This window comes from Caretta caretta, chromosome 9, assembly GCF_965140235.1.
Source record: "Caretta caretta isolate rCarCar2 chromosome 9, rCarCar1.hap1, whole genome shotgun sequence".
In the NCBI taxonomy this organism is placed as follows: Eukaryota; Metazoa; Chordata; order Testudines; family Cheloniidae; genus Caretta; species Caretta caretta.
In genome coordinates, this window is record NC_134214.1 from 33002032 (window position 1) to 33029470 (window position 27439).

At 45.3% G+C, this 27439-nt stretch overlaps 1 protein-coding gene across 6 annotated transcripts in view; it reads left to right on the forward strand.

The window, feature by feature from the left end:
• LOC125643174 (uncharacterized) overlaps positions 1-27009 on the forward strand; it is a 48199-nt gene extending 21190 nt beyond the window's left edge. For 2 of the 6 annotated variants that reach the window (XM_048865430.2, XM_048865431.2), the window contains exons 4-5: positions 21469-22426; positions 23004-23654. In XM_048865430.2, the coding sequence (XP_048721387.2) occupies positions 21841-22426; positions 23004-23269 (852 nt within the window). In that variant the 5' untranslated portion in view covers positions 21469-21840 and the 3' untranslated portion in view covers positions 23270-23654. Of the gene's footprint in view, positions 1-3186; positions 3776-15542; positions 18966-21468; positions 22427-23003; positions 23655-26007 lie in introns of those variants that run through there. The other 4 variants (XM_075132205.1, XM_075132207.1, XM_075132206.1 and 1 more) reach the window with 4 other exon arrangements.
• The last annotated feature ends 430 nt before the right edge of the window (positions 27010-27439 follow it).

Here is a 27439-nt window from a genome sequence, read left to right on the forward strand (position 1 = left end):
CAAAGTGACAACTCTTTACATAATCAAGTCGGGCTATTTCCTGCATAGATCCAGGTTTTCTCACTTCCCCCCCACCCCCATACACACACAAACTCACTCTCCTGCTGGTAATAGCTCATCTAAACTGACCACTCTCCAAGTTTAAATCCAAGTTAAACCAGAATATCTGGGGGGGGGGGGTAGGAAAAAACAAGAGGAAACAGGCTACCTTGCATAATGACTTAGCCACTCCCAGTCTCTATTTAAGCCTAAATTAATAGTATCCAATTTGCAAATGAATTCCAATTCAGCAGTTTCTCGCTGGAGTCTGGATTTGAAGTTTTTTTGTTTTAAGATAGCGACCTCCATGTCTGTGATTGCGTGACCAGAGAGATTGAACTATACTCTCAGCCCAGCAGAAGCAGCTGTTCTATCTCAGGGCCTCTCCTTCTGCCCCTCCACCCCCACGAACATGATACAGTTCTGTGGTGACCTAGAATCCTATTTTCGACGTCTCCGTCTCAAGGAATATTTCCAAAATACCTCTGAACAACATACTAATCCACAGAGGTCTCCCTGCCAACACTACAGAAAGAGGGATTCTAGATGGACTCCTCCTGAAGGTCGAAACAGCAGACTGGACTTCTACATAGAGTGCTTCCGCCGACGTGCACGGGCTGAAATTGTGGAAAAGCAGCATCACTTGCCCCATAACCTCAGCCATGCGGAACGCAATGCCATCCACAGCCTCAGAAACAACTCTGACATCATAATCAAAAAGGCTGACAAAGGAGGTGCTGTTGTCATCATGAATAGGTCGGAATATGAACAAGAGGCTGCTCGGCAGCTCTCCAACACGAGTTTCTACAAGCCATTACCCTATGATCCCACTGAGAGTTACCAAAAGCAACTACAGCATTTGCTCAAGAAACTTCCTGAAAAAGCACAAGATCAAATCCGCACAGACACACCCCTGGAACCCCGACCTGGGATATTCTATCTACTACCCAAGATCCATAAACCTGGAAATCCTGGGCGCCCCATCATCTCAGGCATTGGCACCCTGACAGCAAGATTGTCTGGCTATGTAGACTCCCTCCTCAGGCCCTACGCTACCAGCACTCCCAGCTACCTTCGAGACACCACTGACTTCCTGAGGAAACTTCAATCCATCGGTGATCTTCCTGATAACACCATCCTGGCTACTATGGATGTAGAAGCCCTCTACACCAACATTCCACACAAAGATGGACTACAAGACGTCAGGAACACTATCCCCGATAATGTCACGGCTAACCTGGTAGCTGAACTTTGTGACTTTGTCCTTACCCATAACTATTTCACATTTGGGGACAATGTATACCTTCAGATCAGCGGCACTGCTATGGGTACCCGCATGGCCCCACAGTATGCCAACATTTTTATGGCTGATTTAGAACAACGCTTCCTCAGCTCTCGTCCCCTAAAGCCCCTACTCTACTTGCGCTATATTGATGACATCTTCATCATCTGGACCCATGGAAAAGAAGCCCTTGAGGAATTCCACCATGATTTCAACAATTTCCATCCCACCACCAACCTCAGCCTGGTCCAGTCCACACAAGAGATCCACTTCCTGGACACTACAGTGCTAATAAACAATGGCCACATAAACACCACCCTATACCGGAAACCTACTGACCGCTATTCCTACCTGCATGCCTCCAGCTTTCACCCTGACCACACCACACGATCCATCGTCTACAGCCAAGCTCTGCGATACAACCGCATTTGCTCCAACCCCTCAGACAGAGACAAACATCTACAAGATCTCTGTCAAGCTTTGTTACAACTACAATACCCACCTGCAGAAGTAAAGAAACAGATTGATAGAGCCAGAAGAGTTCCCAGAAGTTACCTACTACAGGACAGGCCTAACAAAGAAAATAACAGAACGCCACTAGCGGTCACCTTCAGCCCCCAACTAAAACCTCTCCAACGCATTATTAAGGATCTACAACCTATCCTAAAGGATGACCCAACACTCTCACAAGTCTTGGGAGACAGGCCAGTCCTTGCCTACAGACAGCCCCGCAACCTGAAGCAAATACTCACCAACAACCACATACCACACAACAGAACCACTAACCCAGGAACTTATCCTTGCAACAAAGCCCGTTGCCAATTGTGCCCACATATCTATTCAGGGGACACCATCACAGGGCCTAATAACATCAGCCACACTATCAGAGGCTCGTTCACCTGCACATCCACCAATGTGATATATGCCATCATGTGCCAGCAATGCCCCTCTGCCATGTATATTGGTCAAACTGGACAGTCTCTACGTAAAAGAATAAATGGACACAAATCAGATGTCAAGAATTATAACATTCATAAACCAGTCGGAGAACACTTCAATCTCTCTGGTCACGCAATCACAGACATGAAGGTCGCTATCTTAAAACAAAAAAACTTCAAATCCAGACTCCAGCGAGAAACTGCTGAATTGGAATTCATTTGCAAATTGGATACTATTAATTTAGGCTTAAATAGAGACTGGGAGTGGCTAAGTCATTATGCAAGGTAGCCTGTTTCCTCTTGTTTTTTCCTACCCCCCCCCCCCAGATATTCTGGTTTAACTTGGATTTAAACTTGGAGAGTGGTCAGTTTAGATGAGCTATTACCAGCAGGAGAGTGAGTTTGTGTGTGTATGGGGGTGGGGGGGAAGTGAGAAAACCTGGATCTATGCAGGAAATAGCCCGACTTGATTATGTAAAGAGTTGTCACTTTGGATGGGCTAGCACCAGCAGGAGAGTGAATTTGTGTGGGGGGGTGGAGGGTGAGAAAACCTGGATTTGTGCTGGAAATGGCCCACCTGTTGATCACTTTAGCCCTGGTCTACACTAGGACTTTAGGTCGAATTTAGCAGCGTTAAATCGATGTAAACCTGCACCCGTCCACACAATGAAGCCCTTTATTTCGACTTAAAGGGCTCTTAAAATCGATTTCCTTACTCCACCCCCGACAAATGGATTAGCGCTTAAATCGACGTTGCCGGCTTGAATTTGGGGTACTGTGGACACAATTCGATGGTATTGGCCTCCGGGAGCTATCCCAGAGTGCTCCATTCTCACCGCTCTGGACAGCACTCTCAACTCAGATGCACTGGCCAGGTAGACAGGAAAAGAACCGCGAACTTTTGAATCTCATTTCCTGTTTGGCCAGCGTGGCAAGCTGCAGGTGACCAAGCAGAGCTCATCAGCACAGGTGACCATGATGGAGTCCCAGAATCGCAAAAGAGCTCCAGCATAGACCGAACGGGAGGTACGGGATCTGATCGCTGTTTGGGGAGAGGAATCCGTGCTATCAGAACTCCATTCCAGTTTTCGAAATGCCAAAACCTTTGTGAAAATCTCCCAGGGCATGAAGGACAGAGGCCATAACAGGGACCCGAAGCAGTGCCGCGTGAAACTGAAGGAGCTGAGGCAAGCCTACCAGAAAACCAGAGAGGCGAACAGCCGCTCTGGGTCAGAGCCCCAAACATGCCGCTTCTATGATGAGCTGCATGCCATTTTAGGGGGTTCAGCCACCACTACCCCAGCCGTGTTGTTTGACTCCTTCAATGGAGATGAAGGCAATACGGAAGCAGGTTTTGGGGATGAAGAAGATGAGGAGGAGAAGGAGGTTGTAGATAGTTCACAGCAAGCAAGCGGAGAAACCGGTTTTCCCGACAGCCAGGAACTGTTTCTCACCCTAGACCTGGAGCCAGTACCCCCCGAACCCACCCAAGGCTGCCTCCTGGACCCAGCAGGCGGAGAAGGGACCTCTGGTGAGTGTACCTTTTAAAATACTATACATGGTTTAAAAGCAAGCATGTGAAAGGATTACTTTGCCCTGGCATTTGCGGTTCTCCTAGATGTAGTCCTAAAGCCTTTGCAAAAGGTTTCTGGGGAGGGCAGCCTTATTGCGTCCTTCATGGTAGGACACTTTACCACTCCAGGCCAGTAACACGTACTCGGGAATCATTGTAGAACAAAGCATTGCAGTGTATGTTTGCTGGCATTCAAACAACATCCGTTCTTTATCTCTCTGTGTTATCCTCAGGAGAGTGAGATATAATTCATGGTCACCTGGTTGAAATAGAGTGCTTTTCTTCAGGGGACACTCAGAGGAGCCCATTCCTGCTGGGCTGTTTGCCTGTGGCTAAACAGAAATGTTCCCCGCTGTTAGCCACAGGGAGGGGGGAAGGTTGAGGGGGTAGTCACGCGGTGGTAGGAGGCAAAATGCGACCTTGTAACGAAAGCACATGTGCTATGTATGTAATGTTAACAGCAAGGTTTACCCTGAAAGAGTGTAGCCACTGTTTTATAAAATGTGTCTTTTTAAATACCGCTGTCCCTTTTTTTTTCTCCACCAGCTGCATGTGTTTCAATGATCACAGGATCTTCTCCTTCCCAGAGGCTAGTGAAGCTTAGAAAGAAAAAAAAACGCACTCGCGATGAAATGTTCTCCGAGCTCATGCTGTCCTCCCACACTGACAGAGCACAGACGAATGCGTGGAGGCAAATAATGTCAGAGTGCAGGAAAGCACAAAATGACCGGGAGGAGAGGTGGCGGGCTGAAGAGAGTAAGTGGTGGGCTGAAGACAGGGCTGAAGCTCAAATGTGGCGGCAGCGTGATGAGAGGAGGCAGGATTCAATGCTGAGGCTGCTGCAGGACCAAACCAGTATGCTCCAGTGTATGGTTGAGCTGCAGCAAAGGCAGCTGGAGCACAGACTGCCACTGCAGCCCCTCTGTAACCAACCGCCCTCCTCCCCAAGTTCCATAGCCTCCACACCCAGACGCCCAAGAACGCGGTGGGGGGGCCTCCAGGCAACCAGCCACTCCACCACAGAGGATTGCCCAAAAAAAAGAAGGCTGTCATTCAATAAATTTTAAAGTTGTAAACTTTTAAAGTGCTGTGCTTAAAGTGCTGTGTGGCATTTTCCTTCCCTCCTCCACCACCCCTCCTGGGCTACCTTGGTAGTCATCCCCCTGTTTGTGTGATGAATGAATAAAGAATGCATGAATGTGAAGCAACAATGACTTTATTGCCTCTGCAAGCGGTGATTGAAGGGAGGAGGGGCGGGTGGTTAGCTTACAGGGAAGTAGAGTGAACCAAGGGGCGGGGGGTTTCATCAAGGAGAAACAAACAGAACTTTCACACCGTAGCCTGGCCAGTCATGAAACTGTTTTTCAAAGCTTCTCTGATGTGTACCGCGCCCTCCTGTGCTCTTCTAACCACCCTGGTGTCTGGCTGCACGTAACCAGCAGCCAGGCGATTTGCCTCAACCTCCCACCCCGCCATAAACGTCTCCCCCTTACTCTCACAGATATTGTGGAGCACACAGCAAGCAGTAATAACAGTGGGAATATTGGTTTCGCTGAGGTCTAAGCGAGTCAGTAAACTGCGCCAGCGCGCCTTTAAACGTCCAAATGCACATTCTACCACCATTCTGCACTTGCTCAGCCTGTAGTTGAACAGCTCCTGACTACTGTCCAGGCTGCCTGTGTACGGCTTCATGAGCCATGGCATTAAGGGGTAGGCTGGGTCCCCAAGGATACAGATAGGCATTTCAACATCCCCAACAGTTATTTTCTGGTCTGGGAATAAAGTCCCTTCCTGCAGCTTTTGAAACAGACCAGAGTTCCTGAAGATGGAGCATCATGCACCTTTCCCGGCCATCCCACGTTAATGTTGGTGAAACGTCCCTTGTGATCCACCAGAGCTTGCAGCACTATCGAAAAGTACCCCTTGCGGTTTATGTACTCGGCGGCTTGGTGCTCCGGTGCCAAGATAGGGATATGGGTTCCGTCTATAGCCCCACCACAGTTAGGGAATCCCATTGCAGCAAAGCCATCCACTATGACCTGCACATTTCCCAGGGTCACTACCCTTGATATCAGCAGATCTTTGATTGCGTGGGCTACTTGCATCACAGCAGCCCCCACAGTAGATTTGCCCACTCCAAATTGATTCCCAACTGACCGGTAGCTGTCTGGCGTTGCAAGCTTGCATAGGGCTATTGCCACTCGCTTCTCAACTGTGAGGGCTGCTCTCATCTTGGTATTCATGCGCCTCAGGGCAGGGGAAAGCAAGTCACAAAGTTCCATGAAAGTGCCCTTACGCATGCGAAAGTTTCGCAGCCACTGAGAATCGTCCCAGACCTGCAACACTATGCGGTCCCACCAGTCTGTGCTTGTTTCCCGATCCCAGAATCGGCGTTCCACAGCATGAACCTGCCCCATTAGCACCATGATGCATGCATTGTCAGGGCCCATGCTTTCAGAGAAATCTGTGTCCATGTCCTGATCACTCACGTGACCGCGCTGACGTCGCCTCCTCGCCCGGTATCGCGTTGCCAGGTTCTGGTGCTGCATATACTGCTGGATAATGCGTGTGGTGTTTAATGTGCTCCTAATTGCCAAAGTGAGCTGAGCGGCCTCCATGCTTGCCTTGGTATGGCGTCCGCACAGAAAAAAGGCGCGGAACGACTGTCTGCCGTTGCTCTGACGGAGGGAGGGGCGACTGACGACACGGCTTACAGGGTTGGCTTCAGGGAGCTAAAATCAACAAAGGGGGTGCCTGTACATCAAGGAGTATTTCAGGCAGGACTTCACGGAGGGTTCCAATAAGAAATGGTGCACCTAAGTTACTGTTCTTATTGGAACAAGGAGGTTAGCCTGGCCTCTGACTGATACATGCCTAGATTTACCTCGCTGCACCTTCTCTGTGAGTGACTGCAGTGTGACCTAGAGGAATGAGTCCCCTAGACAGGGGAGGAGGCAAATGAGTACAAAACAAATCTGGTCTATTTCTTGTTTTGACCCACTCCATCTATCTTTTACATCTTTGGCTGGCAGCAGACGGTGCAGAAGGACTGCATGCCATCCACATCTCATGGCTGCTCGGCAGAAGATGGTACAATACGACTGCTAGCAATCCTCATCTCTTGCCTGCCTGGCAGAAGATGGTACAGTACGACTGCTAGCAGTCCGTATCGCCTGCCCGCTCACCATAAGACGGTTCAATAGGACTGACTGCAGGACTAAAGAGAATGACCTGGTCAAGTCACTCCAAATTTAGTCCCTGCGCCCATGTCTGCCCAGGCGCTCCCAGCCGACGTGGCCAGGAGCACCTCGGACACGACGAGGACGACTACCAATCGTATTGCACCGTCTGCTGCCAGAAGGCAATGGGTTGCTGCTACTGTGCAGCAAAGCCGTACCACGTCTGCCAGCACCCAGGAGACATAGGGTGATGGTTACCTGAGCGGGCTCCATGCTTGCCGTGGTATGGCGTCTGCACAGGTAACTCAGGAAAAAAGGCGCGAAATGATTGTCTGCCCTTGCTTTCACGGAGGGAGGGAGGGAACGGGGGCCTGACGATACATACCCAGAACCACCCGCGACAATGTTTTAGCCCCATCAGAGTGCTCCATTGTGACTGCTCTGGACAGCACTCTCAGATGCCCGATTGTTTGACGTTGCTCTGACGCCGGGAGGGGCGCTTATAGGGTTGGCTTCAGGGAGCTAAAATCAACAAAGGGGGTGGCTTTACATCTAGGAGTATTTCAGGCAGGACTTCACGGAGGGTTCCAATAAGAAATGGTGCACCTAAGTTATTGTCCTTATTGGAACAAGAAGGTTAGCCTGGCCTCTGATTGATACATGGCTAGATTTACCTCGCTGCACCTTCTCTGTGAGTGACTGCAGTGTGATCTAGAAGAATGAGTCCCCTAGACAGGGGAGGGGGGGAAGCAAATGAGTACAAAACAAATCTGGTCTATTTCTTGTTTTGATCCACTCCATCTATCCTTTACATCTTTGGCTGGCAGCAGACGGTGCAGAAGGACTGCATGCCATCCACATCTCATGGCTGCTCGGCAGAAGATGGTACAGTACGACTGCTAGCAGTCCGTATCGCCTGCCCGCTCACCATAAGACGGTTCAATAGGACTGACTGCAGGCAGGACTAAAGAGAATGACCTGGTCAAGTCACTCCAAATTTAGTCCCTGCACCCATGTCTGCCCAGGCGCTCCCAGCCGACGTGGCCAGGAGCACCTCGGACATGACGATGACGGCTACCAGTCGTACTGTACCGTCTGCTGCCACAAGGCAAGGGGTTGCTGCTACTGTGTAGCAATGCCGTACCGCGTCTGCCAGCACCCAGGAGACATAGGGTGACGGTTACCTGAGCGGGCTCCATGCTTGCAGTGGTATGGCGTCTGCACAGGTAACTCAGGAAAAAAGGCGCGAAATGATTGTCTGCCCTTGCTTTCACGGAGGGAGGGAGGGAACGGGGGCCTGACGATATGTACCCAGAACCACCCGCGACAATGTTTTAGCCCCATCAGGCATTGGGATCTCAACCCAGAATTCCAATGGGCAGCGGAGACTGCGGGAACTGTGGGATAGCTACCCACAGTGCAACGCTCCGGAAGTCGACTCTAGCCTCGGTACTGTGGAAGCGCTCCGCCGAGTTAATGCACTTAGAGCATTTTCTGTGGGGACACACACACTCGAATATATAAAACCGATTTCTAAAAAACCGACTTCTATAAATTCGACCTTATTCCGTAGTGTAGACATACCCCTAGATAAGCTATTACCAGCAGGACAGTGGGGTGGGAGGAGGTATTGTTTCATATTCTCTGTGTGTATATAAAGTCTGCTGCAGTTTCCACGGTACACATCTGATGAAATGAGCTGTGGCTCACGAAAGCTCATGCTCAAATAAATTGGTTAGTCTCTAAGGTGCCACAAGTACTCCTTTTCTTTTTGCGAATACAGACTAACACGGCTGTTCCTCTGATTCCATTAGTAATCACTCTTTATTTGTGGCTGTTTAATCAATTATGTATCCACTTAATGGTAGTTCTGTCGAGCCCACGTTTCTTCAGCTTACTTATCCAAGTGTCATGTGGAATTGTCAAAAGCCTTGCTGAAGTCCAGGTATATTCCCATTACCAACCAAATCAGTTACCCTGTTAAAGAAGGAAATCAAGCTGGTTTGGCATGATTTGTTCTTGCTAAATCCATGCTGGCTGCTAGTGATTATCACTTCATCCCCCAGGTATTCACAAATTGAATGTTTTATACATTGCTTTAGAAGCTTCCCAGGTATTGAAGTTAAGCTGACTGGTCTACAGTTTCCTGGCTCCTCCTTTTTAAAGATGGGCACTATATTAGCCCTTCTCCAGTCTTCCAGGATCTCTCCTGTCATCCATGAGTTTATTGCCAGTGGCTCCGAGATTTCTTCAGCATCCTCCAGTGAATAGTATCTGTCCGGCCCTGCTGATTTGAATTCATTCAAATTGATCAGAAGATCTGACGTGTTCTTTACTTATCCTGATCTGTATCCCTTCCCCTTTATTGTCTATGGTAACTTCACTAGTCATCCGGTCACATGTTATTTTTTGTGAGAAGACTGAAGCAAAGTAGCATTGAACAGCTCTGCCTCCCTATTATCTTCCATTACCAGCTCACCTTCTCCATTGAGCAGTGGCCCCACACTGTCCTTGATCTTTCTTTTTTGTCTGATTGAAGAACTCCTTCCTATTGGTCTTTAACATTTTTTGCCAGCTGTAACTCATTCTTTGCCTTGGCTTTCCTGATTTTGTCTCTATACGCTCATGCTATTCCCGTGTATACTTCCTTGGGTGACATGCCACTCCTTCCTGTATGTGTCCCTTTTGGTTTTTAGATAGATAAAAGGTCCTTGTGCACCCATATTGGCATCTTGTGGCTCTTCTTATCTTTCCTCTATGTCGGAAGAGCTTGGTGTTGAGCCTCTAGTATTACATCTTTTAAGAACTATCAGCCCTCTGTAACTCCTTTTCTTCCTAATTGGTTTTCCATGGGACCGTACCTACTATTTCTGAGAGTCAGTTGAAATCTGCCTTTCTGAAGTTCAGTGTCCTTGTTTTGTTGTTCTCATGTCCTGCTTTCTAAAGGCTCTTGAAATCTATTAGATAATAATCACTTCTTACCAAGTTCCCGACCACCTTCATGATCACAACTAATTCATCCCTGTTGGTCAGTATACACTTATACAATCAACTGGGCCTGGATTCCTGTTGCTGATGTACAGGAATGAAAAAATTCAGCTTGACTTTCAAATCCCAAAATGCTTTTACAGCACTGAGAGGAAAAACATCTTTTTACTTGTAAACTGAACATGAGAGATCTGGAGTCAGAGAGAGACAATCAAAATGGAATTCCACATTGTCATTTTTACAGTTACTTTACAGAGTAAAAGAGCACATGAATGGTTCTTCTACAATATCTATGGTTAACTGTTCAAGACTGAAAAAGACTGGAGCTCAGGACAGCATAGGGACTACTCCCTTGCGGCATACAGTGCTCTATAGCAGTTGAGGATGAAGTAGGGCTACAACCTTGCTGCCCTTCACACCAGCCTGCACAGAACTGGTGGACAGAGGTAGTGAATTATACCCCAGTAGTGTAGTAGCAAGCACACTCCCATGGTGCACCAGGGAGCTCTGGGAAGCATTTTGTCTCCTAGTGCTATTTCTGACCTAGTGCAGCTGTACCCCACTGTTTATCAGGGGTGGGCCTCAGTGGATGATCTAGCTTATATGACAGTCAAAAAGGCCTTTTTCAAACTGGAAAGCAGTACTCTGTGGGAAGGTTTTTCCATTACTAGCTTCTTACGATGACAAAAACACTGGAGATAAGAGCAGAAGTGAGAGAGGGAGGATGATGGGGGCTTTAAATCAAGATTGGTTGTCTTTCTAAAAGACACCACACCTTGTTGTGCTAGATGTAAAAAGCACTAGGTGAAATTCTATGGCCCATGTCATGCAGGAGGGAGGTGAGACTAGATTATCATAGGACCCATCCCCACCCCCCGGCCTTAAAATCTAACGATGGGGAGGGGGAAGCAGGAGAACCGAACCACGCATGACAGATAGTAATCACATTGCTTAATGTGCTATTGGAAGGTTTTCAGATACTACAGTGATGAGGACTTATGTATAATAGAACAAAACCACATAAAACTGAACTGTACCTTTTCTTTTCTTTTCCTTCCTCATACTACTTTCCACTGTGTTAGAGCTTCCTGTTTTGGAAGCAATGTTCAAGCCAGAAGCTGTTGAGTGGATACCCAAACCTTTGTCTGCTGTTTGTAAATAAGAACAGCCATTCAAACAGTTGCCAATTGATGGAGTTATATACAATTTTTTGGAACGTGCAGTATTAATTATGAGATATATACACTCTCCCAAGTTTACATTGTCCTGGATGCTGAGGGACATTTACCATAGAAGGATCTACATAGCTATTAATTTTTTCCATCAGAGATAATTTTGTAGGGGGGAAAAGGTTTGCATATTTCAGCACAAAGTTTCTATGCTATTTTTGCTTATTTCTGATTTCTTATATCCCTTGTTATAGTTTAGCTAGTATTGTCGTTTTGGAAAGTTTGAGCATCTTTTACACCGCAGTACATTCACCATTATTTTGATGCTCCATTTATCTTCCTCTAACATATAGCCAGATTCACCCTTGGAATGCAGCTTGCATCCCCCGGTGTCTGCTGGGACAGCCACACCAGTAGTTGAGCAGGGGGGCAGCATCTTAAATTCTAGCCATCTGAGTCATTTTAGTGGAAGTTGCCTGAGAGAGATGCTGAATTTGGACATCTCACATGCAGGCTTCCCCTGCTACAGTTGATCGAAAAATGTAAAAACACTTTCATTGATATAAAAGTGACTTTTTAAATGAAAATTAAAAAAAATATTTGCAGAAAACGTTCATTGCAATATAGAAAATGTCTTGACCACTCTACTTCCCCACCACCTTTAGGCTGCCATGCTTGTTTTGGGGGCTGCATTTGGCCATCCCCAGGTAGAGCAGGGATCCCTGGCAGAGAGAGTGGTGTGGACAGTTTATGCAGCTACTGTGGCTGCTCCAGGTACACTAATCATCATCAGGGGCTTGAAGTTCAAGGAGTGAATTGACCCCAAGGACAGTAGTTTGAATTACTTTCCAAACTTAAATAGTCTCTGAAACAAATTGATGTTAATGGATGTTTTATAAGTTATTAACTTATTTATGTGCTTCCCAAATGCAAATTTCACTACTTTTATTCATAGTGGTTTTGCTTTTAGGTATAAATACATAGCTGCTTAAATGTTTCTGGCCAAATCGCAAAGATCCTTTCTCAGTCAAGGGGATAAATATGTAAACATTAAACAATGGGAGCAAAATTAAACAGTAAAGGGTATTTACAAAACAAAATTGGTCTTTAGCGCAAATGGAACTTATTTATTTTTTCATGTTTAAATTTGGATTCTAGACACATTTTATTATTAGCACTTGCGTATTTAATCCTTCAGATTAAACACATTTTCTGATATCTTTTTAAACATATCCTTTTAAACACCGCACTCTCTGAAACAAGACATTACAAAGTGCAGCGTGAAATGACTGTACAGCATGTTTTGTCTGTCCGTCCCAGGTGCCAAGAAGGGAACACTTGTACATGAATGTAATGGAAGTACAGTAAATGCTTGCATAGGCTATTACTAATGTGTGTAAGTATAATTTTAAACAAAAAATGGAAAAATGATAATTTTCTCTAATCCAAGCTCCATCCCCAGATAGTCTCACCTTCTGGTATTTGATGATCAGAATAATTGTTGAATAGTAAGGCATTTGTTTCCTTATCTCTTCCAAGATTGTCTGCATACATAGCTATTGGTGTGATGAGTTCAAGGGCACCCAAACATTGCAAGTTGTTACCATTTAGATAAAGATTGCTGTGACAAAAATGTAATTTTAAATATTTGATTGATGTTCCCTCACATTTAAACTTGCATTTCAACTTTCTTTTCTACATTTGGGTTTTATAACAATGTTGTTGAAACTAAAATTATAGTAATTGTAACAGAAAAAAATTGGGGTAAATAGTCTCTTTTTAATACCAAGGAGTCTTAATTAACCTTAAATTGGACTTAAAACTCTGAATGCTGATTTCAGAAGTTCTAATTGCTGATATAATAAAATCAAATAAGGATAATGTCAAAGATAAAATATGGCATCGATGACTAACTCAGTCTCACAAGAATAACTGTTTAAGTCCTCCAAAGTACGTGCTTAACTTTTAGACATGTAAGCAGTGCCATTACATTAGATATGTCAGTAGTTCCATCAACATCAGTGTGGTTAATCATATGCCCAAAGTTAAGCAGGTGCATAAATACTTTGTTGGATTGGGCTGTTTTTCTAAATTAATTAATATTTCCTGCCTCCTTCATTTGAGTTGGGGTAGGAATGTCCAGAATCCTGCATCATGCCTAGGAATAAGAAAATACCATTAAAGGAACACTTTCTCCAGCCAAGTCCAAGAGAGAGTAAAGATGGGACTCCTTTCCCCTTGAAAGAGCCATGAATGTCACTTGTATGAAGTATGGCTTGTTGGACTATAAACATTCACTTTCTTTGCTGGATTATAAGGCTTTAAGGAGTCTATTAAATCAACTTTAGGAAGATATGCAGGGAAATTAGAAAGAGCTGACCAGAGTAACTGTAATCAACAGCTTTGGGTCATACAAACATTACAGAGGGCTTATCAAGGCTAAGAAAAGACTTATCAATAAAATGTATGAGGCTAGGAAAAACACACTTCAGGATTACTGAAGTCCCTGAAAGGTCGAGTGAAATGATGTCTTTGGTCAATGGACAGTACACATATTGCCCTTGAATAGTCAGGTACGTTTTCTTTTCTTATAATATCTGCAAGTAGACTTCCAAGGGGAAAATCATCTCTAGTCATTTTAACATGCTCCCTTGTGCACATGCATTGTAAAGGCTATTTAGGATCACATTCTATTTCTCATATTCATTATATCAGCATGTAGTTTTCTCTAGAGCCTTAGATACATGTCACATCTTCTATCCTGTGTATGTCAGAATCCATTCAAGACATTGTTTGTTTTAGGGTATGCTTTTGTGGCATTCTCATAGCATATAGTACAGATTAAGTATAAAAGAACAGTAGTGAAAATTTACAGACATATATCATCATCATGGCAGATCCCAAAGGAATGTACCCTCCTTGCAGGGCCACTGAGCACCACCCAGATTGATCTCTAGCTAGGTCTTTAAGATGGTATGACTGGATATTCAGTTTATGTCCACCACTGGCAATCTTATTGCACCACCAAAGCTTTTGGTGACCATTTCTTGGTAAACAATTTATCATTCGCTCGTTCTAATATCACGTCTACTAAAAAAGCCACCAAAATTGAACCAGTACTCATGCAAGTAGTTGGTAGGATCTGCTATGAATGTCCTCATTTCTGAGCTTGTGCTGCCACTTAATGTGGAGAAGCTGACAAAGATCACAAGAATCAATGACATCCATCTACCACTCTTCAGCTTTTCTGTGCCCGTGTTTCACTGCCATACAACAGAGTTGGTATATTCATGGTTCTATAGATCCACAGCTCTGTAGCAAGTGTGATGTCACAGTGCTCCCACAGAGGCTGCTGAAGGTCCCAAAGTATGGCAGCAGCTGTTGCTATATGAGTGTCCACATCTTTGGACCACCCTCCAGCACAACCTATGATGCTTTACAAGTATTTGACAGTTGCCACTTATTTGATGTCTTGATTGGACAGGTTAATATTGAGCTTTTAATCTGGAGGTGGAGGCTGCTTGATGGTAATAGCCAGGGATTTAGTGGTGTGCAGATTAATAACTGGACCAAAGCATATTGCTTCATACCTGACCAGCTTGGGCATCAGCTTGTAGTGATTCATTGAATTGAGCCAATAAGACAATGTCATCAGCGTATTCAAAATCTTGAAGCAGAATGACGTTCAGCTCAACACCACTGACATTTGCCTCCTCAAGTCCATCAACCAGTTAATGTGAATATTGAACACTGATGGTGACAGAATGCCACTTCGCTAAAGTCTGGTGAAATAAGAAACCATGCCATATATCTGCCATTGACTCGAACACCACTTTCTGTTCCATTATAGAGCTCTTCTATCAGTGACACTATCTTCCCAGGGATGGCAAGTTGCCTTATCATCCTACAAACTTGTTTGATGCACTGAATCAAAGGCCTGACTGAAGTCTCTAAAAAGTACTTCAAAAGCATATTAAATCCATCCAACTTCTCCAGAAGTTGTGTCAAGGTAAAGATCTAGTTGACAGTGGAATGACCAAATCTGACACCGTGCTGAGTATCCCTGCCTTTGCCATGAAGTGCATCATTGATTTGAGAGATTAACACAGAAGTGAAGACTTTTCCTAGGACTGACAACAGCATAATACCTCTATAGTTGCTACATTCAGCCTTATTACCGTTTTTAACAGGGGCAGAACAACACCTTTCTTTCAGTCACCAGGAATGCTATTAAATGTGCTAAATGATCTGGAAGAGCCTGTGCAGGCATGGTACAATTCTCTTGCTTGTCTTCAGCAATTCAGGGGTGAAGTTACAACTCCCAGGTGCCTTCCCAAACTTCAATTTATGCACTGCGATTTTAATTTCTTCTAGGCTGACAGAAGGTGGGTTTGCCTGAACTTCTTGTCCCACTTCAAACTGAAGAGGGACTGCTGGCAGTGGAAAATTGAGGAACATCTTGAAACAATCTTACCATTGATGCAGTTGATCTTTCCGACTTCAGCTGATGCTACCGTTGATTCTTTACTGGACAAGAGGTACCACCTTTTCCTGAAAAAACTGCAAAGTTGATTAGAGGCTGTGAAGATCACATCTGGGGGCAGCTTGTTCTAAACTAGCTGCCTAAGGTGACCACCAGGGTTCCTTATCTATCTTACACAATGACTTTATGTTCCAAAGTTGAATCCACTTGGCCTTTGCTTTTGCTTTCAACAAATGTATATTTTAAGACTCAAATTGTAGCCTGGCTTTCTTCTTAGTTCCAACTCAGTAAGCATCTCTGTTCTGTGGGTGGCATTTGAAGGGCTGAGGCCCCAGCAGCAGTCAGCACTGATTATTTGAAACAACACCATTCCTTATCAGATGACAGAGAAAGCAAGACTTCAGTCTAAAGTTTCGATGGCCTTAAGCAGCTGAGAACAGAAAGCTATCAGATAGTGGAGTTCTAATAAGAACTTTTGGTTGAATTGGACTAATTTTGGCCTATTAACTGGCTACCATTGAAGCTGGACTTTTTAATGAAATGTATACTTATATAAAGTATAAGCCAGCTCAAATTAATTAAACCTGAAGTACAAAACAATAAAATGTGAGCTAGCAATAAAATCTCTCCTGGTGAAAATATTATAGATTTAATTAGAGAAAGTACAGGCAACTCTCTAACGTTTTTAGAAAGGAAGAGTGACGTAATCATCAAGCAAAAAGTTAAATAATTCCAAAAAGAGTTTTAATCTTACCAAATGGCAGTTTGGGGTACAATGGGGCCTAACTTGGACCCACTTTCAGGTTCCAAACTGCAGTAGCATAAGCTGAGAGTTAGAAGTTTTCTGTTTCCCTCTAACCCAGAAACAAGGCCGTTGATTCCTTTATCTCCAAACCTGTAAAAGACAATAGATTATTTAGATCTATCTGCTGACCAAGACTATAAATGTCACCTTCAAAGAGAATACCTTTTTGCATCCTGAAACATGCAATAGTCCAGCCTGTGTTCAACAAACGGTCACTTAGAACAAAAGACCGCAGCAACTACCACCTTGTCATAAACCTCCCTCTTGTTGGATAAGAGTTTTTACTGAGCTGACTCCAGCTGTTCCTGAGCTCTGCCAATAAATGCCTTTTTCCTCTTCATCTGGCCTGCCTTTTACTTTCAAATGCAGACATAGCCACACTGGCCCATGCTTTCATTACCTTGAGGCTAGGTTACTGCAGTGCACTGTACCTGTGACTGACTGTGAAAGCGTCATGGAAGCTTCATTTCAATGTACACTAGCCGAACTATTAGGGCTCAAGCAGACCAACAAATATACCTTAAACTTGTGCTCTAGGCGCTGCACTAGCTCTTATCCAATTCTGTATCTGCTTCAGATCATGGTTCTAATCTTTAAAATCCAAAGTGGGTTAGGGCCTACCTATGTCAGAGACTGCCTCTGTCTTCACCACTCACCATGACAGCTGCATTCAACAGAGATGCTGCAGCAAACAGCCCCAGGGTGACTCCTGGAGGCTGGAAACAGGGCACACTTAGTGTAAAGACTCAACCGTAGGATTTCCTACTCCAGGGATCAGGCTGAGCCTCAATTTTGACACACTGAGGGCTCAAAATAACTCTCTTTGTCTTTGTGCAAACCTTCCTTCAGCAGCAGTGACTGCAGACTGACCCAGCAGTGTTGCTTCTGGAGACATAGGCAACAGGTGTAATCCCATTTAACAGTGGTGTAAACAAGGGTCTGGGACAAGAGTGTGCTTTTCTATATAGCACCTCAGTAGTCAGATCATGGGCACATTAAAAAATGCTTAGCTGGAAAGGAAGACCATTTCAGGGGCAAGTTTCCTGGTATTGGACATGATAACTATAGTTCATTCTTTGTAAAATCCAGTTCTTAGATGGAAATTATAATGAATTAGTACAGGGAAACTACATTTATCTGAATTATGGATTCAGGTGGGAAAAAAAAGACATTTTGGGTAACTGAAATTCAGCCTGGGGATTTATCCGCAATCAGGAATAGATTTTCATTAGTATGGGGATGGGGAACTTGGGAACCATTGTTTATAAACTTCAGAGGAGAAACTTCATATCAGAACTGTTCTGACTTTGAGGGTACACTGAACATAACAAGCACTGTTCAGACTCACACTCACTCACTGCTGTGGATACATAGCTCTTCTTTCTCTTACTTGGTATAATCTAGAACAATGGAGTTCAAGTTGCTGTAAGGGAAAGCTGCTCCAAGTCGCTCCATGGACCATGCATCTATCGGCACATAAGTTATTTCTAGAGTACAAAAGGGAAAGCTGGTACATCCATTCCGCTCTAAAAGCATTGCCTAGAACTGCCGCCAGCAGCAGCACAGAAGTAAGGATGGCATGGTATGGTATTGCCACCCTTACTTCTGTGCTGCTGCCTGCAGAGCTGGGCCCTCAGTAAGCAGCCACCATTCTCTGGCCACCCAGTTCTGAAAGGCAGCAGCGCAGAAGTAAGGATGGCTGTAGTGGGGCAGCTGCTCCATTCCATGAGAAAAAGGGCTGGAACAGGCCAGAGAGGCTGCGCAGACTAGCAGCCAGTCAGCAAAGGCCTGTGGAGAGCCAGTCAGGGCTAAGGAAGAGGCAGCCAATCAGGGCTGGACTGGGCCCTATATGAAGGCTGCCTAGCAAAGGAGAAGGAGTCTCTCCCTGATTAGCAAGGGAGGAGGACTGGCTCCTGAGGTAAGGAGGTAGCACCTTGGACAGAGCAGTGCTGGGCAGGCTCAGGGGAGCAGAGGAGAGGTCTGGCCCAGTTACCTGCCAGGCTGCGGCCCCTGCTAAAAAGGGTCGGGAAGGTGCATTGGGCCAAAGAGGAAGTGGCCCAGGGAAGATAGGTGGACAAGAGAGGAGCGAAGGAGGGCAGAGAGAGGCTGCTGCTAGAGGGTCCCTTGGTCAGGACCCAGAGTAGCAGGTGGGCCTGGGTTCCCCCCCTTAACCCCGTTACACTGCATCTGGCCACAGAGGAGTGTGGCCGAGACAGACTGACTGCAACTTGCCCTGAGCTGAGCGCTAGACTTTGGGGTTGTGGTTGGCCTCTGAGGCAGGTGCAAGCCGAAGAACTGTCATTCCCTCCCCCCCACCCCCCGGAAGTGGGTGAGAATGGAGTAGTGGGTGCTGCCGGAGGGCAGCGTCCTGAAGCGGACACCGCCAGCAGGGAGCAAGGTGGTTCCCAAATCAGCAGAGAAGACAACGGTTGAGACAGCAAGTGCAGAAGGCGCCCTGCAGCTGACAAGAGCTAATTCCTGGAGCAACCAACAGGAGGCACCAGTGGTGGTGAGTCGTGACCCCATTACAGTGCCATAGTAAGGTATTACCACCATTCTGCGCTGCTACTGGTGGGGCCCTGCTTTCAGAGCTGGGCACCTGGCCAGCAGCTGCCACTATCTGGCCACCCAGCTCTGAAGGCAACTCAGAAGTAAGGGTGGCAATGCTGCGACCCCCCCGCCCAAATAACCTTGTGACCCCCCCCCCAACTCCCTTTTGAATCAGGACCCCCAATTTGCGAAACGCTGGTCTCCCCTGTGAAATCTGTATAGTATAGGGTAAAAGCACACAAAAGACCAGATTTCATGGGGGGAGACCAGATTTCATAGTCCATGACCAGTTTTTCATGGCCATGAATTTGGTAGGGCCCTATGTATGAGAATCTGAAAGTGAAACAGACTAGAAATTGATTATAAACCAAAGTGAAACTGGCTAGTTTGTTTCATTGTACACTCAGATATGCTGTAAATAAAATACAGTATAAATGGGGAGAAGTAAGTTAGATTTTCAAAATTGCTTCAGTTTTTGTCAGAGCTGATATATACGTCTCACCAAGTCTGAGTGTGCTAGAAACACCTGCTAGGTGTTATCAAGACCAAACATTAGAAAAGATATCCGACTGGATTTGAGTACATATGAAAGAATTAAACTCTTCAGGCATGAAATCGTACTACCCCCACAATCAAAATCTTTGTCTCTCAGAATGTGTTTGTTCATTGTCTCAATAGGCCTTCTGGTCTAGGTTTGTGGAAATGTAAAATCCAGGATAGTTTTTTTTAAAAAAACTTGTTTTTGTATATCTGGTGTAATTTGCACTGGCCATTTCTCTACACAATTATCCATTGTCTTCCTACACTTTTTCATTTACATATATACAATCATTCTAGCTAGGTACTGGTATTTCCAATTTACCCACCACTACATATATTACTGCAAAAATAAAAGAACAAAAACCAAAATCCTTTTACTTTCAGTCAGCTTCTCTTTAAATGTCTACTTTTTATATTATATTATGTATTTTATTTTACTTACAAGGTTTGCAATGTCTTGATTGTTTAGCTGAATTCCCCAGAAACAGAATTCCTTTCCCAACATATATCGTTCATCTCTAATTGTCCTTAATAGAGGTGTGAGTAAGACTGGCTGGGAATTCTGAGAGTTTGTGAGCACAAACTAAAAAAACCAAAACTTAATTACAATTTGGTGTAATCAAAACAGAAAGAAATGTACATTATATTTTATGAACCCAAACGTACCGTTACCTAAATGTACTATACATTAATGGTGATCTATAAACGTTAACAAAAGTCAAAGATGCTCTGCATATCAATATATAAAAAATTGTGCAGAATTCCTTAAATAATCAGGGCGAAAGGGACATTTAGCACATTATTTTCTATATTGGTGCAGCTCCAGCCTTTGCACCCATAATGAATAGAATAAACAAGATGTAGGCATTTTTACCACTGTGTCATCTGACCCAGTAGATCAGCCTGGAAAGAATTATTTTATATCCTAGATTTATATCTTATGGAACTGTAAAAAAAACAAAACAACAACAAAAAAGCCAATCTCCCCCCGCATCCCCCCAGGCATTTCTGAGATAAAAGGACAAGAACATTTTAAGTTAATGTGCTCTATGCTCCTCTTAACCTGGTTATCTGGACCATGCAAGTGTATAATAGCTAATTATGGCACATTTGGAAGTCAGGGGATGCATTTGCAGGTTTCTTTTCAGGATTATAATCAAAATTTTCAAATTAAGTGCCTACAGTTAGACAGACATTATACCTAAATACATGTTTAATCTTCTAAAGTTAGGATTCATTGGAAGCTACAGATGCTCAGCCAGCACCTCTGAAAATTAGGCCACTTTTATACGAGTGGCTAAGTTTAGATACCCAGTTTGGGAATGTATCTACGGTCATTGGAGAGGAAATCTATGTAAATGTCTAGAACATATTAACAGTAATAATATAGTGTAATTGTAGTCCTCCTCACCCTGGGACTAGTACCTGCCATAGCTGCGATGCAGGAGCACAGAATGCTGTCTCAGGCAGAGACAGCCAGCAAGAGGGCAGCTCGAGCTGGGGAGGGGACTTGGAATGCACCTGAAAGGGCAGTTAGAATAAAAGCTGTTGAAGAAGAAGAATCAAAATGCTGAGCTAACGGATGACCTGGAGCCTTGGTAGGAGGTGACATGATAAAATAAAAGAACAGGAGAATAAAAGTAAGGGACTGGCAAGTGAGAGGGAGGAGAGAAGGAAAATAGGAAAGGTTTCACGTTAGGAGAAGCAGAAAAAATAAACCTGGGTATGTGAGCAGGTACTATTAGAGTATCCAGGAAAAAAAAGCCTGAAAGGATATGTAATTGGTGAAAAAGGGAATTGATCATAAAGCTGTGTTAGATGAAAACAGATCCTGATATCAGTAAATGAGAAACCCACCCGCAAAGGACCGAAGAAGTGTATGAACAAAGAGAATGACTGTTTGAACTGTATTCCTTCAACAGATGTTCAAAGCGTCTAAGCCCTGGTCTACACTAGGAGTTGAGGTTGAATTTAGCAGCGTTAAATTGACTTAACCCTGTACCCGTCCACACGACGAAGCCCTTTTTTCGACTTAAAGGGCTCTTAAAATCGATTTCCTTACTCCACCCCCAACAAGGGGATTAGCGCTGAAATTGGCCTTGCCGGGTCAAATTTGGGGTACTGTGGACGCAATCAGATGGTATTGGCGTCTGGGAGCTATCCCAGAGTGCTCCATTGTGACTGCTCTGGACAGCACTCTCAACTCAGATGCACTGCCCAGGTAGACAGGAAAAGGCCCGCGAACTTTTGAATTTCATTTCCTGTTTGGCCAGCGTGGCAAGCTGCAGGTGACCATGCAGAGCTCATCAGCAGAGGTGACCATGATGGAGTCTCAGAATCGCAAAAGAGCTCCAGCATGGACTGAATGGGAGGTACGGGATCTGATCGCTGTATGGGGAGAGGAATCCGTGCTATCAGAACTCCGTTCCAGTTTTCGAAATGCCAAAACCTTTGTCAAAATCTCCCAGGGCATGAAGGACAGAGACCATATCAGGGATCCAAAGCAGTGCTGCGTGAAACTGAAGGAGCTGAGGCAAGCCTACCAGAAAACCAGAGAGGCGAACAGCCGTTCTGGGTCAGAGCCCCAAACATGCCGCTTCTATGATGAGCTGCATGCCATTTTAGGGGGTTCAGCCACCACTACCCCAGCCGTGTTGTTTGACTCCTTCAGTGGAGATGGAGGCAACACAGAAGCAGGTTTTGGAGACGAAGAAGAAGAAGAAGATGATGATGAGGTTGTAGATAGCTCACAGCAAGCAAGCGGAGAAACTGGTTTTCCTGACAGCCAGGAACTGTTTCTCACCCTGGACCTGGAGCCAGTACCCCCCGAACCCACCCAAGGCTGCCTCCTGGACCCGGCAGGTGTAGAAGGGACCTCTGGTGAGTGTACCTTTTAAAATAGTATCCATGGTTTAAAAACAAACGTGTTTAATGATTAATTTGCCCTGGCATTCGTGGCTCTCCTGGATATACTCTCAAAGCCTTTGCAAAAGGTTTCTGGGGAGGGCAGCCTTATTCCATCCACCATGGTAGGACACTTTACCACTCCAGGCCAGTAGCACGTAGTCGGGAATCATTGTACAACAAAGCATTGCAGTGTATGTTTGCTGGCATTCAAACAACATCCGTTCTTTATCTCTCTGTGTTATCCTCAGGAGAGTGATATCATTCATGGTCACCTGGTTGAAATAGGGTGCTTTTCTACAGGGGACATTCAGAGGTGCCCCTTCCTGCTGGGCTGTTTGCCTGTGGCTGAACAGAAGTGTTTCCCGCTGTTAGCAACGGGGAGGAGGGAGAGGCTAGCCATGTGCTGGGGGGAGGCAAAATGCGACCTTGTAACGAAAGCACATGTGCTATGTACGTAATCTTAACAGCAAGGTTTACCGTGAAAGAGTGTACCCATTGTTCTATAAAATGTCTTTTTAAATACCACTGTCCCTTTTTCTCTCTCCGTCAGCTGCATGTGTTTCAAGGATCACAGGATCTTTTCCTTCCCAGAAGCTAGTGAAGATTAAAAGGCGAAAAAAACGCACTCGTGATGAAATGTTCTCTGAGCTCATGCTGTCCTTCCACACTGACAGAGCAAAGACGAATGCGCGAGGCAGACAATGTCAGAGTGCAGGAAAGCACAAAATGACCGGGAGGAGAGGTGGCGGGCTGAAGAGAGGACTGAAGCTGAAAGGTGGCGGCAGCATGATGAGAGGAGGCAGGATTCAAAGCTGAGGCTGCTGGAGGATCAAACCGATATGCTCCAGTGTATGGTTGAGCTGCGGGAAAGGCAGCAGGAGCACAGACTGCCGCTACAGCCCCTGTGTAACAACCGCCCTCCTCCCCAGGTTCCATAGCCTCCTCACCCAGACGCCCAAGAACGTGGTGGGGGGGCCTCCGGCCACCCAGCCACTCCACCCCAGAGGATTGCCCCAGCAACAGAAGGCTGGCATTCAACAAGTTTTAAACTTTTAAAGTGCTGTGTGGCCTTGTCCTTCCCTCCTCCGCCACCCCTCCTGGTGCTTCTCTCTTCCACCAACCCTCTTGGGCTACCTTGGTAGTTATCCCCCTATTTGTGTGATGAATGAATAAAGAATGCATGAATGTGAAGCAACAATGACTTTATTGCCTCTGCAAGTGATGATTGAAGGGAGGCGGGGAGGGTGGTTAGCTTACAGGGAAGTAGAATGAACCAAGAGGGTGGGGGTTTCATTAAGGAGAAACAAACAGAACTTTCACACCGTAGTCTGGCCAGTCATGAAACTGGTTTTCAAAGCTTCTCTGATGCACACCGTGCCCTCCTTTGCTCTTTTAACTGCCCTGGTGTCTGGCTGCGCGTAACCAGCGACCAGGCGATTTGCACGTAGTCGGGAACCTCCCTCCTCGCCATAAACGTCTCCCCATTACTCTCACAGATATTGTGGAGCACACAGCAAGAAGTAACAACAGTGGGAATATTGGTTTCGCCGAGGTCTACCGAGTCAGTAAACTGCACCGCGTGCTTTTAAATGTCCAAATGCACATTCTACCACTATTCTGGACTTGCACAGCTCCTGACTACTGTCCAGGCTGCCTGTGTATGGCTTCATGAGCCATGACATTAAGGGGTAGACTGGGTCCCCAAGGATAACTATAGGCATTTCAACATCCCCAAAGGTTATTTTCTGGTCTGGGAATAAAGTCCTTTCCTGCAGCTTTTGAAACAGACCAGAGTTCATGAAGATGCGAGCGTCATGTACCTTTCCTGGCCATCCCACGTTGATGTTGGTGAAACGTCCCTTGTGATCCACCAGTGCTTGCAGCACTATTGAAAAGTACCCCTTGCAGTTTATGTACTCGCCGGCTTGGTGCTCCGGTGCCAAGATAGGGATATGGGTTCCATCTATGGCTCCACTCCAGTTAGGGAATCCCATTGCAGCAAAGCCATCCAATATGACCTGCACATTTCCCAGGGTCATTACCCTTGATATCAGCAGATCTTTGATTGCGTTGGCTACTTGCATCACAGCAGCCCCCACAGCAGATCTGCCCACTCCAAACTGATTCCCGACTGACCGTTAGCTGTCTGGTGTTGCAAGCTTCCACAAGGCTATTGCCACTCGCTTCTCAACTGTGAGGGCTGCTCTCATCTTGGTATTCTTGCGCCTCAGGGCAAGGGAAAGCAAGTCACAAAGTTCCATGTAAGTGCCCTTATGCATGCGAAAGTTTCACAGCCACTAGGAATTGTCCCAGACCTGCAACACTGTGCAGTCCCACCAGTCTGTGCTTGTTTCCCAGGCCCAGAATTGGCATTCCACCGCATGAACCTGCCCCATTAGCACCATGATGACCACATTGCCAGGGCCCGTGCTTTGAGAGAAGTCTGTGTCCATGTCTTCATCACTCTCGTCACCGTGCTGACATCGCCGACTTGCCCGGTTTCGCTTTGCCAGGTTCTGGTTCTGCATATACTGCTGGATAACGTGCATGGTGTTTAATGTGCTCCTAATTGCCAAAGTGATCTAAGTGGGCTCCATGCTTGCTGCGGTATGGTGTCTGCACAGAAAAAAGGCGCGGAACGATTGTCTGCCGTTACTCTGACGGAGGAAGGGGTGACTGATGACATGGCTTACAGGGTTGGCTTTACAGGGAATGGCTTTACATCAAGGAGAAAGAAAAACAACTGTCACACAGAATGGCCTCCTCAAGGGTTGAAGTCAAAACCCTGGGTTTAGCAGGCCAATGCTCAACCCACTGAGCTATGCCTCCCCCCGGTATTTCAGGCAGGACTGAATCTCCATTAAACTTTTCAAGATGCCCCTGACAGACCTCACCGAAACAATTGTTGGCCGTTGATTTCAGGGAGGGAGGTAGGGAGAGAGGGGGAGCAAATTAATACAAAACAAATCTGGTCTATTTCTTGTTTTGATCCACTCCATCTATCTTTTACATCTTTGGCTGGCAGCAGATGGTGCAGTAGGACTGCTAGCCATCCACATCTCCTCGCTGCTCGGCAGAAGATGGTGCAATAGGACTACTAGCCATCCTCATCTCCTGCCTGCTCGCTATAAGATGGTACAATAGGGCTGCCAGCAGGACTAAAGAGAATGATCTGGTCGAGTCACTCCTAATTTAGTTCCTGTGCCCATGTCTGCCCAGGCGCTCCTGGCCAACCTTACCAAGGTGGCCAGGAGCAACTTGGACACAATGACGATGGTGATCAGGCCTATTGCACCGTCTGCTGCCACAAGGCAATGGGTTGCTGCTGCTGTGTAGCAATGCAGTACCGCGTCTGCCAGCACCCAGGAGACATAGGGTGACAGTGAGGTGAGCAGGCTCCATGCTTGCCGTGGTATGGTGTCTGCATAGGTAATTCAGGAAAAAGTCGCAAAATGATTGTCTGCCATTGCTTTCATGGAGGGAGGGAGGGAGGGAGGGCGGGCCTGACGACATGTACCCAGAACCACCTGCAACAATGTTTTTTGCCCCATCAGGCATTGGGATCTCAACCCAGAATTCCAATGGGCGGCAGAGACTGCGGGAACAGTGGGATAGCCACCCACAGTGCAACACTCTGGAAGTCGATGATAGCCCCAGTACTGTGGAAGCACTCCGCCGAGTTAATGCACTTGGACCTTTTTGTGTGGGGACACACACAATAGACTATATAAAAACAATTTCTAAAAAACCGCCTTCTATAAATTCGACCTAATTTTGAAGTGTAGACATCACCTAGTGGGCCCTCACTTGTCTATTAGAGTAAGAAACCCCACTTGTGGATAATCTCAGTGGAAAAAGGTACAGTTACAGGAGCATTTCAAGCCAAAGAAGCAAAAAACAGGACCGCAAGAATGGAGTTGGACTTACAGCCAAGGAGAGGAAAAAAGTTTATTTTTCTCTGAAGTGACACAGTATATCATTTGCTCTTATTAATAACAATGCATTTGGTTCTAACTGCACAATGTGTACAAGCTCACAAAAGGTAATGAGTTGGTAACCTATAGTTTATTTTAATAAGTAATATATCTTTGGTCATGGTCTATATTATTTACGATCCTGGTACAATTTGGGGGTTTTCCCTTCTAAAGTTCTAAAAATGTAAAATTATCCCTTTTGTCTTGGTTTGCCTCTGCTTCTCCTCACAGTTAGCATAGTCCAGCCTTGCTGGGTCACTACATAATTCAATTGGTATTTGTTATTTATTTCAGTCTTAAAACTCCAGTCCAAAGAACGCACACTAGAGCTCCGAGTGCTCTTGACATAAAACTTTACAAGCATAATAGAGAAAAGTTACAGAATCAAAGCAGTTCTTTTCCACCCCTTCAATGTCACCTTAAATTATTATGTAGAACATATATTTACCTTCGTAAGAATAGTTTCATTTTCTGTGCATTGTCTTAAGCTCCGTTTGATCATGCTACTGACAGAGCTTTGGGAAAAGGCACAATGCCTTTCATAGGTTTTCATAAACTTTTCAAGAATGGAAATATCAGGAAGTGAACTGGCTTTTTTCATTTTCTCTTTCTTCTTTCCTTGCATGATTATTTTTTTTGAAAAATTTGTCGTCTTGTCCTTAGCTTGCTTACCCTGAAACACAAAATTCAAGCTTATTTGTATTAGTAACAAAGCTCTTATTGAAATGTTAGTTTTATGGTAATCAAAGAACGATTATATAAGGGTGTGTATCTTGGCCAATGGATGCACATCCTGGGGAGTGTTGTAGTATTTATACATTGGTGTATTAACAGAGCAAACAATATTAGAACATTTAAGCATAGTGTAATATTAAATCAATCTGCCAAAGAAAATAGTTTAAAAAAAACCATCAAAAACCAATCCTACATAAAAATCCAGGCAATGTTTATCAGCACAGTTCTGTGTCAGTACCACTCCTAAAGTTCTAGCTCATCTGTGATGTTTTAGCAG